This window comes from Brassica oleracea, chromosome C3 (assembly GCF_000695525.1).
Source record: "Brassica oleracea var. oleracea cultivar TO1000 chromosome C3, BOL, whole genome shotgun sequence".
NCBI classification, from domain to species: domain Eukaryota; kingdom Viridiplantae; phylum Streptophyta; class Magnoliopsida; order Brassicales; family Brassicaceae; genus Brassica; species Brassica oleracea.
Genome location: NC_027750.1, coordinates 62,067,098 through 62,079,369, shown reverse-complemented (window position 1 = coordinate 62,079,369; position 12,272 = coordinate 62,067,098). Strand labels below are relative to the sequence as shown.

General features: G+C 30.7%; 2 protein-coding genes across 2 annotated transcripts; both read right to left on the bottom strand.

Annotated features, from left to right (window-relative positions):
• Nucleotides 1-1,637: 1,637 nt before the first annotated feature.
• On the bottom strand, nucleotides 1,638-3,520 carry LOC106332654 (FAD-linked sulfhydryl oxidase ERV1). The gene is made up of 6 exons (XM_013771132.1): nucleotides 3,273-3,520; nucleotides 2,849-2,926; nucleotides 2,426-2,473; nucleotides 2,170-2,234; nucleotides 2,009-2,086; nucleotides 1,638-1,877 (listed from the first exon to the last, which is right to left on the bottom strand). Exons 1-6 carry the CDS (start codon nucleotides 3,516-3,518, stop codon nucleotides 1,772-1,774), a joined length of 621 nt encoding a protein of 206 aa, XP_013626586.1. The 5' UTR covers nucleotides 3,519-3,520; the 3' UTR covers nucleotides 1,638-1,771.
• Nucleotides 3,521-4,264: 744 nt separating this feature from the next.
• Nucleotides 4,265-5,278, bottom strand: LOC106334127 (zinc finger CCCH domain-containing protein 49-like). Its single transcript, XM_013772466.1, has one exon. It carries the CDS (start codon nucleotides 5,276-5,278, stop codon nucleotides 4,265-4,267), a length of 1,014 nt encoding a protein of 337 aa, XP_013627920.1.
• Between the last annotated feature and the right edge of the window lie 6,994 nt (nucleotides 5,279-12,272).

Here is a 12,272-nt window from a genome sequence, read left to right as displayed (position 1 = left end):
ATATGTAAAATTTAATATAGTTTTAAGAAAATGGTCAAAAAAAAAAATTACACATAAAATAATCATGATTTTTGTTAACTGGGCGGATCATTATTTATATGATATCCCACACGAAAGAAAAATTTATGTTTTTAAAATTATCTAATTAACTCTATACTCATTTTTTTATATTTTTATATGATATCACACATCCGTAAAAAAATAGATAGTTTAAGATGCAAAAAAAAAAATTTACTTAATGAATATAATATGAACGAATATTACAAATACATCATTTAATAAAATAAATAATTAAAAACTGAAAATTCATATCCGCGCTATCAAGGTCTAGTTTCACTTACGTCTCCAACACATTCTTACACAAAAGCTTTTTTTTCTTACATTTTTGGTGCGATTTTTCTTACATCATCAGTGTGTATGTATTTTATACTCCTTCCGTTCCTAAAAGATTCATATTCTAAAAAAAACTTTTGTTTCAAAATGATACATAATTTATATTTCCAATGTAATTTTTGTCAACTAATAATGAGAAATTGTGAAGTTCAAGAACATTAATTGCATTTCTTAAAATTTTATTGGTTTTAAAATATAGGAAATATAAAATTACAAAAAACTATGCATTTATAGTTAAGTTTTAATATGTTTTATTAAAAAATCTGAAAATTCAAAAACATAGATCTTTTAGGAACGGAAATAGTATATTCTTTCCTTTTTTATTTCTCTTAATATAATTTTTGAGTGTAAAAACGAAGTAAGCTTCTATTTGTAAGTCATTAAATAAATTGTTTACAAAGTTTCTCGCATGTCTACCAATTCTTTCAGGAGTTTTTTTAAATGTGTATTTGTTTCTGTGGTGTAGTCATCACTACACAAAATTCCAAAATAGTTTGTCTCGAACAAGTAGCTTATGTGACAAGTGTAATGGAAAAATGCAAATTTTAGTTAATCCCCAAGTAGAATATTCTCTATATTTAACTGCAAGTATAGTTCTTACTTTAAGACCAGTGTCAGCCCTGAGCATATAAAAATCTGAAACAACTAAGAAAAAAACTAATGTTTATTAGTCAAGAACTATTCTTTTTGAAAGAATATAGATTTTAAAAATAGAGATGAAAAGAATTGAACTGCTAAAAACTTTTTCATACCAGCTACATTTACCACTAAACTGCTTGAGCACTTTAGTTTTATTTAATTGCCGATGATTTAAATAAATTAGTCTGGAAATCCAAGCTTTTTGTTTCTCTCAAGGCCGATCGACGGTTCTGTAAACAGATCAAAATTCAAGATTACTCGATTATTTGAAATATGGGGTTTGCACAAAACATGATACACATGGGGAACTGTTTGGTGTATAATATTATAAAATTATTTGGCATAGCCAAGTAATTATTCAGTATACTTATCAAATCATGAGTAACCCTTGAATCAAAACCAATATGTAATTTAAGTACTTGATTGTTCACGAGTTTCGTAGAGGCGACGTTAGACAAATTGTAAAAAATCAAGGACACTAATTTAAGCACGAGCTATATGTTTTGCGCTACTGCTCAGTCTACTCATTCAGCCTATTGAACTTTAATCATCTGGATATATGCATGCGTTTTTGGTCTATATTAATAGTTACTTAAAAATTAACATCAATTTGGTTCAACCATTTATATTATTTATTTATTATTTGTAATTAATACAACCTAATTTTACTTTGTTGGAATTGTCTTTCCATAAAATAGTAAATAAAATCGGTCGTAAATTTGTAAAAATATAATGATGTCTAGAAGTCCATAGAAGTTCCATGAAGATCACAACTTTTCTGCTCGCATTCTAACTTGCCCCATCTTGCATCCACTCTCTCGCAAGGGAACACCAATTTCCCCAAACTGCAAAATATTATGATAGCACATATGGATCATAAGTTTCTCAATTCTTTCTCTAACTATGCCCCATAACTTTGAGATGTATAAAAAATGTCCCTCCCTATAACTTTGTCACTACTCTCCTTTCAGTTTACCTTCTATTTACGGTATTGTGTACATGGCAAAGCCACTGCGAGAACTCCTCCTGAGATCCAGCTCGTGGAGGATTCGATCTATCACGAAGCAAATAAAGAAGAGTGAACTAGTGATGAAAATCAACTGTAGTAAGATGCAATGAGTTACAATATAAGTTTACCTTAGGATCTCTTTGAAGTGATCTGCACATTCTCTACAAGGGTACATTCGAGAAAGTATTGCCATCTACACCACCGAAAAAAATGTATTATAAGCTTTCACACGAAGAACACTTGAGACTGCTGGTCGAAAAGGTCAAGTCTTGATATATTTTAAAAGTATCAAGATGAAAGTTCTAGCATTACTATAAATTTCAACTTGATCTGATAAACTAACTTATATAAATTACATATAGACTAGGGCAGGAAGAATTGTACCAGTTCTTTAACATCCTTTTTTTGTTGCCTTGTTGGTTTTTCTGGATACTGATGAGAAAAAAAAAAAACATCTGATTCAGAATACGTACCTGAGATTAAGCAATACACAAACATCTACTTACAACCTGCTAGAGGGCTCATTAAAGTGATAAAGATATACGCATAGGAATGACAAAAAGTCAAAAACTGAACCAGAACTCTTTATTTCACACGGTAAATCAGTGAACAGAGGGCGACCTAAAGTGAATCAAAGAGCACTCTCAACTCTCCCTAATCTCAAAGAGTTCCAACCAAAAAATCGATACCCAAAAGACACCTCTTAAGCATGTTCATATTGGATGACAAGTATGGTTACAATGTGTAGAAAGAGAGTAACAAGAGTGTAAAAATACGATTAAAATTGAGAAATTGAGGAATCTCAACCTGCGCAGCAAGAGTGTGGAGAAATGTCCAAGTAGCCCTCCCAAGATCTTCTTTAGTAACAGGACCTATAGACTTGTCCTGAAAGAACACAGTGTGTAAGCTACAAAGGTTACACATGTTGGTAATAATGAAGATGGGCTTACATACTTAACTCAAAGAGTGTCTAAAGGTGAAACCTTTGGCAAGAAAATCTTAAAATATGGAAGCAGGACACAGCTTTTCATGGCTAGTTACACTATTTTCAAAAGTATCATACCACAACATCGTAGAAATGGTTCAACTACATGTAACCAAGGAAAGGTAGAAGTGGTTCATTGGGGAATTTCATCGAACACTTGGTGGTGAATGTATTGAAGAGTGTAAACAACAACATGTTCTGAAGCTAACCGAATCCCTAATTAGATTTTAACGAAAAGATTCGTACCTTGAGAGGAAGTTTCTGAAGATTAGAATTGTTGGTTCTGGTGATTAGTGGGGAAGAGTCCAAGGAGGTTGGGTTTTGGATTGTGGGTGACGAACGAGGAGTGTTTTTGATGCCGATGAAGTTGGAGAGGTGAGTTTGGACGCAATTCGATAGTTTCTCGAAGGTATGGAGAAGAGGCTGCCATGGATTCTCAGCCATTTTCGTCTTTGTCGCTTTCCTTTTTGTGTGAAAAAATGAAAATCGCATATTAAAAAGGGCAAATGTCCAAAATAGCACATTTCTAAGTTTATATCACAAAAATAGCACTTAAAAACTAAAATGACCAAAATAACACCTTTTATATCTTATCCCCAAAACCTCATTTCTCAATCCTAAACCCTAAACCCTAAACCCTAAACCCTAAACCCTAAACCCTAAACCCTAAACCCTAAACCCTAAACCCTAAACCCTAAACCCTAAACCCTAAACCCTAAACCCTAAACCCTAAACCCTAAACCCTAAACCCTAAACCCTAAACCCTAAACCCTAAACCCTAAACCCTAAACCCCACCCTTTAATTCTAAACTCTAAGTTTGTGACTTTTGATAAAACATTAAGTGCTATTTTTGTGACTTTTGACTTTGAATGCTAGTTTGGGAACAAAAACTTGATTTAGTGCTATTTTTGTCTTTTTCTTTATTAAAAATTGTAAAAAGACAAAAGTTAATTTGCTTAACGAATAATTGCAATTACAGTCCTAAACATCATGAAATTACGTGAGTCATGTATATACAACGAGATTACAAAATCCTCAAAAAAATCCTCCCAAAAATCGTTATTTAGTTACTATATATTATTGTTATCGGATAATACGAAATTAGGTAATAATAATATGAACACAATTCTAGATCTCCCCCTCTTTTTCTTGGAAGAGATCACGAAAAAAAAAAGATGACTAACTTTGTCAATGAGATCTTGAGATTCGGTTATGCGTCGGGTTTAGCCCTCTTACATCACATGTTCAGATACCCACTTGACATCGGAGCATCACCCGAATTTTGATCCGGTTCAACCCGATCCATGCAATTCTCCTTGCTCAGTTTCTCAAACATCTTCGCTCGTAGCTCACGACCCGACTCCGCGACCCGATCCATTGCAGGCTCTTCCTCTAAACCATTCTCCCAAATATCCAGATTCTCGGGTCGGGCCGGAGTTGTAGGCAGACTCTGAAACCCAGGACCCAACATGGATCCTCGGGGCGACCCGAATCCGGATTGGTAGCATCGAAACGGATTTTTATAAGACGAAGGAAATGATTTCAACTTCTCAAACCGTAAGTTCCGAAATGACGTCGTCACGTCGTTTATATAACTAGACCCGAGCGAGCGACTCAGTGACTGAGAAGACTCCGAGTCAGCTCTCGGACTCACCGGCGGCGAACTGGAAACATGCGAAATCGAGAGCTGAAACGCTCTAACGTAGGAATCGACCCGATCAGGGCTTCGTGTCTGGACATACCTAAGCTGATCAGGCGAGTGAGCAAAGAAACAAACTCTCCGGCGACATCCACCGCCGTCTTTACACGGCTGAGTCCTGTAACGAGAAGGATGAAGCCAACACTCAAAAACTCCGTGAGCAAACTCGCAAGAGTCTCCTTTCTTGCAACCGCCTTTGCGGAACTTCATCGGATCTCTCCGGCGAGCCTTCTCTCCGGGATGAGCGTACGGACACTCCGTCCAGTCATGGCTCCGGCCACGAGAACACCTCAAGACTTTGAAATCGTACATGCGGAAATGGTCACAGGAGTGAGCATCGACTGGAGAGTCCGGTCCGAATGGTTCCGGGTCGGAATCCGGATACGATTCGTTAGACGGAAGATAACGATGTAACGCCGTTAAAGCTTCAAGCATGCTGCAATCTGGACGGTTAATCGCCGGAGAAAAAAATTCCGCCGTTGTGAAGTCATCTGAAACCGGCCATGTAGGACTCTGCACCGTCGGGTAAGGCTCGCGAGTTTCTCCGATCATCTTCTATACGATATCTATATATTAATTTGTTTTCCTCTTTTTCATTTGGTGGTTTCTTACCGTGGGATTGAGATTGTCTTTTTGAGTATCCTTAACTCGAATCTTTTGACGGTAAAGTTACAATCCTTGAGAAAGCGACATGCTTTTAGTTTAATCGTTTGTTTCATAAAAAGTTGGATTTTGTTGGCATGCTTATATATCAATAAATATAACTATATATATCGGCCATTTCCTTTTTATCCCGCTTACTGAAAAAAGGAAAAGAAAAATAGTCAGGAAATTTGCTTGTGACACAAAATACGAAAATAAATTTCAATACACATTGGATCAACCACGAAACTGTTATACGACATTGACTGTCACAGAAGGTCGAGACTATCGACTTTTACGTTCGGATAGAACCTTCCAACGGCTCTAGAATGTTTGGCAGTTTAATTTAGATTCTTAAGCGCATACAATTATACCAAACTTGGTGTTGAAACTCCACCAAATTTGGTGTTTTGATGTCATTATTTTTTTGTAATCTCCAACAATGACACCAAATTTTACACCAAAAATAATATTATACTAGGTGATTTTCTTTTGCTCATGCACGAATATAAATATTTATAAAATAATTATACTATAATAATTGATTGTTACTTATTTTTAATTTTAAATTAATCTATAATTTGTATGCATAATTTATATTAATAATATTATATTACTTTAATTAGACATATGATTTTAGATATGTTATATCTAGTCAATTTTGTTGTTTTATAGTCGATTTTGTTACCATTTGGTTATTAGATTGCATCTATTTCTCTGAATTCAACTATAATATTTTTTATTTTAAATATATTAAAATTATGATTAATTTTCTTATTTGCATTTACGTTGGTTGTTGTCTTAGATATATAAATATATTTGAGGAAGATTATGTATAACTTAAGATATATTATGCTTAGAATGAAATATAAAATAAACTAAAGTGTCTGATTCCAAATTAGGTAAATTAATATAACGATAATATTTTACAGTCTCATGCATATATATATATAAATTTTACAAAAGAACTAATTTATGACAGTTGGTTAATATTTTATTTTCATTTGTTAATATGTTTTGAGTCATCCTATAGTGTACATTTAGGGAAATTGGCACAAATACCACATTCATAGTACCACTTTTCATGTATAAACTAATCAGTTTTACCCTCACGTTTAATGAATAATAAAAAACACTTATACCCCTAGGGTTAACTAATCTAGAATTAGGGTTTAGAGTTGAGGGGTGGGGTAGGGTTTTTGGAATATGAAATTTAGGATTCTAATAAATATATAAATAAATACTTAAAATGTATTAAAAAAAAATTTTAAATTAGTTTCAAACATAATTTTCGATTTTCAAAAAGAAATTTGAAAAAAGAAGTTTCGAAAAAAATTACAAAAAATATAAAAAAGTTCGAATTTAAAAAAGTATAATTCGGAAACATAAAAAATTATTATTATTAGTTTTATTTATTTAAATAATGATTTATTATATATATAGAACAATGGTATAAGAGTTTTTGCCACTTAATGAACAATGTATTTTTGAAAATGTCTCTTTAGTGGTGGTAAAGATGAAAAGTGGTACCATGAAAGTGATAAGCATGAAATTTCCCCTTATATTTCTAAAATAAATTATTATTACAAAATTATATATTCTTATTGTAATTAATTCTATGATTTTAGATATAAGTTGGATTACTCGAGTCACTCATGTTGTGAGTAAATTGAGTTACATATATTCTTTCAAATTCAAGCTGAAGTATAATTTTTTTTTTATTATAATTAAGTAAAATCAAATTAGTTTTATTTATCACTTAAATGTGAATGTAGTTTCATAATATTTATCAAATTATATGTTGATTTTTTTTAAAAAAATCAGAAAATAAAGCGATGAACAATATGAAGTTACATACATATCAATATTTACAATAATTAAAATATTTTATAAATTTCAAATAATTTTATGCCTTAGATTTATTAAATGGTAAACTGAAATTTATTTTAAATAATCTTAAATTGAGATTCAGATTTGCTTTGTATTTTAATTATAGTCAAATTAAGTTCCACAAACATAAAAAATAAAATTTAAAAGCAAATTTAATATTATGAAAATAAATAATTTTAATAATGATAAAATATAATATATATACCTTGTTAAAGTATATATTGTTATGTTATTTTAAAATATTTTGTAATTATTTAATCAAAATATATTTGTTGTTAATTCTTTTTATTTTTTAATATCTCTTAAAAATAAGCAGTTTAAAAAAAAATTGTGTGATTTTATTTTAAAAATCATATTATATTTTTGTGAACTTTCCATTTTAATAAAATAATATTATATATACATATACTTTCGTTTTTAAATTTGTTTTTAAACTTTATAAATTTTTCCTTTTTATTATATATGTTATTTGGTAAATTTAAAAAAGGAAACTAAATAAAAAAGTCAATAATACTATTTAAATGTATTATTTTTAATTCATTAAGTGTATTAGTATAATCAACCATCGTGAGAGTTAACATGAGCGCGACACATAATAAACTGACTTCTCAAATAATATTATAGAGATATTATTTAATGTTTTCAGTTTATTTTTTTTATAATTGATAAATAATTATTTTATCACATTTAGATTGTTATTTATATTTTTATTTTTTGTAAGTGATAAATATTAATAGTTATTTAGTGATTTATTTTTAAATGGAAATAAAAAATAATAATAATAATAATTTGTTAATTATGTGAAAATAAATTAAAAATATAAATAATACAATTTATTTATGTTTAATTGAAAATTGGATAGTAATTGAATTATATTATTAAATGAAACTGAATAAAATATGTATTTTAACGATTTGGTGAGATGAATAATGTTATACCAAATTTGGTGTAACTTTTCACATTACATCAAATTGGATGGAATAGTGTAAGTTTTGTTGTTTTGTCGAAGATAAAATTACACAAAAATTGATGTTTTGCTGTCTTGTTAGAGATGGCTAACCATAAAAATGGAAAATGGCTGAAGAGAGTTCCAAGATCTAAAACTGCCATCCAATCCAGATATATCAACTCATGGCACCATCGTTTGTGGAGCCTAAATTAATCTTAATTCATACATCATAAGAGCCGTATGAGTTTTATTTAGTTTATTACACATGACATTTTCTAGATTAAATCGTTCTCTAGTCAAATTAAAAACAGTTTTTATATTCTATGTTTACGTTTATGTTTTTTGAATCGTAGTTCATTTAAAAAGCCTAGGAAACGCTCCCTGTCCCGAGAATCGAGAAAACCCTAAAATCTTGACGCTGCCGCTGCATCCAGTTCTCCTTGACGCCGCTGCTGCATCCAGTTCTCCTTGACGCCGGTGGTGCCCTTGGCCGCGGGCATCGAGTCTTCTGTTCCGTTTGCTGTCGTCCACTGTCCTCTTCTCGTATCACCGGCTTCTCTTTCTTCTGCGTACGTGTTCTAGGTTACTCTCACGCTATTGATTTTTCAATCTCCATCGCCGACGCCACCTCTCCTCCTACGCTCCTCTTCGCCGCTCCTTGTCTCAGAGTATCTAGAAACGCCTGATCTATTCAGGTCGTGTGTAGACTTCCTCTCGTCGTCCGTCTACGCCTCTCTTTTCCTCCAGTTCGAGTTACTCCAGGAGAAGGAGGCTTCTCTCCGTCGCGTTGCACCATGATTCCTCAAGCCGGGGCTCAGATCCGCAATATCCCCTCTGCTTCGTCGTCCTTCAAGAAGGATAACCGCATATCCTTTTCCTCCGCCCCTGGCTCGACACCTACGCCTCTCCTCTTCGTCGTCGCTTCCGTTCCGCCCGGTCATCGCATCCCCTACGCCGTCAACACAACAACACCCGCACAACGTCTCGAGAAAACCCTGATTCGAGTGTTTTGTGTCATATGGGCTTGGTCTTATGAGTCTGGATTTATGCTGATTGAGCTTTTGAGTGGATCTGTTTGGGCTTAGCCCATAGTCTTGATCCTAGCCCAACATCAAAGCTTCTCGAGGCTGTACCGTCGACGACTCTACGTGTAGTCTTACTCCGGCAGCCTCTCCGCACCTCACTGCAATGTCACTTGAACTCAGCATCACCTGTTTCTATCAACTGCGATCAGAAGTTGTACCGTCGACGACTCTGTGTGTAGTCCTACTCCGGCAGCCTCTCCGTTTTTTTACTGCAATGTTGGGAAATCCAGCCAGACTCAGAAACCGCCTTCACGTGCTCTCAAAACCCATTCGTTGGGTTCTTCAACGTCGTTTTCGACTTTTTGGTGTTATTTTGAACGCGGGCTTTAAGACTACAAGTGAAGATCTTCTACGGGTTTCTTCTTTCCTTAACCACCTCTATCTTTTATTATGTGTTAGTTATGTTTGCTTCTCAGCTTACCGTCGAGTATCTCTCTGTTTGTAATCGACTTAGCCCAACGGGCGTTTAATTTTAATATAAAGCATCGTTGTCCAAAAAAAAAAGTATACGTTTATGTAATCTAAACGTGACGCTTATTCGCAAAATTAAAGTATAAGGTACACGGTTCTTTTACACCGTATGTATAATTTTGAAAAATATTGATGAAACCCCACAGAATATGATTATACGATAGAACTTTGTAATCATCAGTCAAGATACTGGAGTGTTATGAAATCGTATGATAGAGAACGCGTATAATGAATATGTTTTAAGAACAAACTAGATTTTGATCCGCGCTTTTAAAGCGCGGGATTTCTTTTGTTGATTTTTATTCATTTATAAGTGTATTAAATTTTAGTAGTGAATTTTTTCCGGCACCATACATTAAATAGTAAAATTTTAGATGCAAAATAAGTTCTTATAAATGTTGTATCCTAACTCTATTATAACCGTAAAAGTTTAAATATCCAAATAATAATTAAATTTGTGAGTAAAAACTGAAACCCTGTTTAACGATGATAGATATTTAGTTTTTGGGTTTGTAAAAACTAAAATTTTAACAGAAACTGTAAAATAGTTTATTTATTGTTTTCTTAGGTCTAACTCATGCCAAAACACGGAATCGTAATTTAAAACTAAAACTTGTCCTCAAATTTGAATTTTTATTCATGAAAATTCATTATTTAAAAGGATAAATTACACCGGAGTTAATATATCTAATAGATTATTTTGTCAGATAAAATTTTAACATGTGCTAAAATGCAAGATCATAATATTTTAAAACATCATTTAACCTGTACAAAAACAAAATATCAGAATATTTTTATTGCACATATTTCAAAATGTTGTTATTGATTTATTAAGTTTTATGATTTTAATGAAATGAAATTTATCTTATTTAGGTAAGATTTAAGTTTTTGATAAAATGATAAATATTTTTATTTCATAAAATATACAAAATAAACATATTCAAATGAATACACATATGTACTAACTATGAATTAGATTAACACTACATGGAATTAATTATATAAAATTTCTTGACCCGTTATATAAAATACATTATAAAATAGTATAAAATCAATATGATATATCTAATATTTTCAAAAATAACAATGGAATGATTGTTACTACTGCATTTTGTACGTGTTGAAATGGAACCAAATGCTCATATAGCTAAATTTGTAGTCCATACAATATTCTAAATCTTGTTCAATTTTAGACTATTTAAGGATTTAATAAAATTATATGGTAAATAGGTTTTAAATAATATTAATCAATGAAATTTTTTTATCATAATATAAATTGAAAAAACAGAAACAATATGTTAATACAAGACTGGAATTAAGACTTTATTGATATAGTATTGATTATAATAAAATTGACGTGCTTATTTTTGTAATAGGAAAAAAGAAATAATACATATATAAAACATGAGTGAAGAATACTAAAACTTATTTGTTATATTCTTGGATATGTTCTTGGTTATTTTATACTCTTACATACTTATTTTTTTTATTTGTTTGACGAAATACATGGGTTTTACCTATTAATATAACTGTTAGTTAATTAGTTTCATCTGTTTTTTATAACATGAAGACAAATTAAGTAAGGAAGATCAATATATATGATATGTTCTAAAATTAATATTGTCGAAGATGGAAAATATAAAGTAAATTGATTTTTTTTAAAATATTTACGAAATAATGATATGTACTTTTCGGTAAAATAAATTTTTACAATGTATGATAACAAATTTCTAAGAAATTTTATACAAATAGAATCATGTTATTTTGATGTAATAAAATTGTTCATATTAATATTAAGTATATATGTCTAAAATAATGACATCATGTTATTTAAAATGTTAGATATTATTTTCTAATATATAATTAGTTAATAATATTAAATTAAAATATATGCATTAAAATTACTTTTTAAAAATGAAAGTAATACTATTTGAAAATAATATTTTTAAATGAATTAGTGTTTGATACAATAGTCTGATGAATTGAGGGAATTTAAGGATGCATTTGTTTAGTTAACCAATTGTGAGTGAAATTTTAGACACTAAATAAAAATGTGTGAGAAAGTGTTGACTTGACAAAATAATGGAAAATTTTTAACTATTTTATTTCTAAATAAAATAAAGTCGTAGACAAAATAATGCAAAACTAGAAAGTGTTATTAAATAACTTTTTTTTCATTAATCTTTGGGTTCTTTATGAATCATAAATTATGTCATAAAAAGACTTTTGGTATAATCATAGAAGATTATCACTAAATCTCATTCATCTTCTACGATTATACAATACCAAAACTTTTGATTTTCGAACTATTTAAAATAAAACATTATTTTAATAGTTATAATTACTATTCAAAATTATAAAATTATAAACATAATATATAATCATTTTTATACCCGCGAAATCGCGGACAACCACGTAGTTAATATATAATTGAAAAAAAATAAATATGAATGACAAGAATAATGAAAGACAAGAGAAACTATGAGAAGATAACTTCTTATTCATATAT

Excerpts from the sequence above, each read along its gene's own strand:
- LOC106332654 (XM_013771132.1), bottom strand. The coding sequence starts at position 3,518 with ATGCGATTTTCATTTTTTCACACAAAAAGGAAAGCGACAAAGACGAAA. Across the intron at positions 2,474-2,848 it reads TCCACACTCTTGCTGCGCAG|TATCCAGAAAAACCAACAAG; the intron begins GTTGAGATTCCT and ends TTTTCTCATCAG. Across the intron at positions 2,235-2,425 it reads AAAAGGATGTTAAAGAACTG|ATGGCAATACTTTCTCGAAT; the intron begins GTACAATTCTTC and ends TCGGTGGTGTAG.
- LOC106334127 (XM_013772466.1), bottom strand. The coding sequence starts at position 5,278 with ATGATCGGAGAAACTCGCGAGCCTTACCCGACGGTGCAGAGTCCTACA.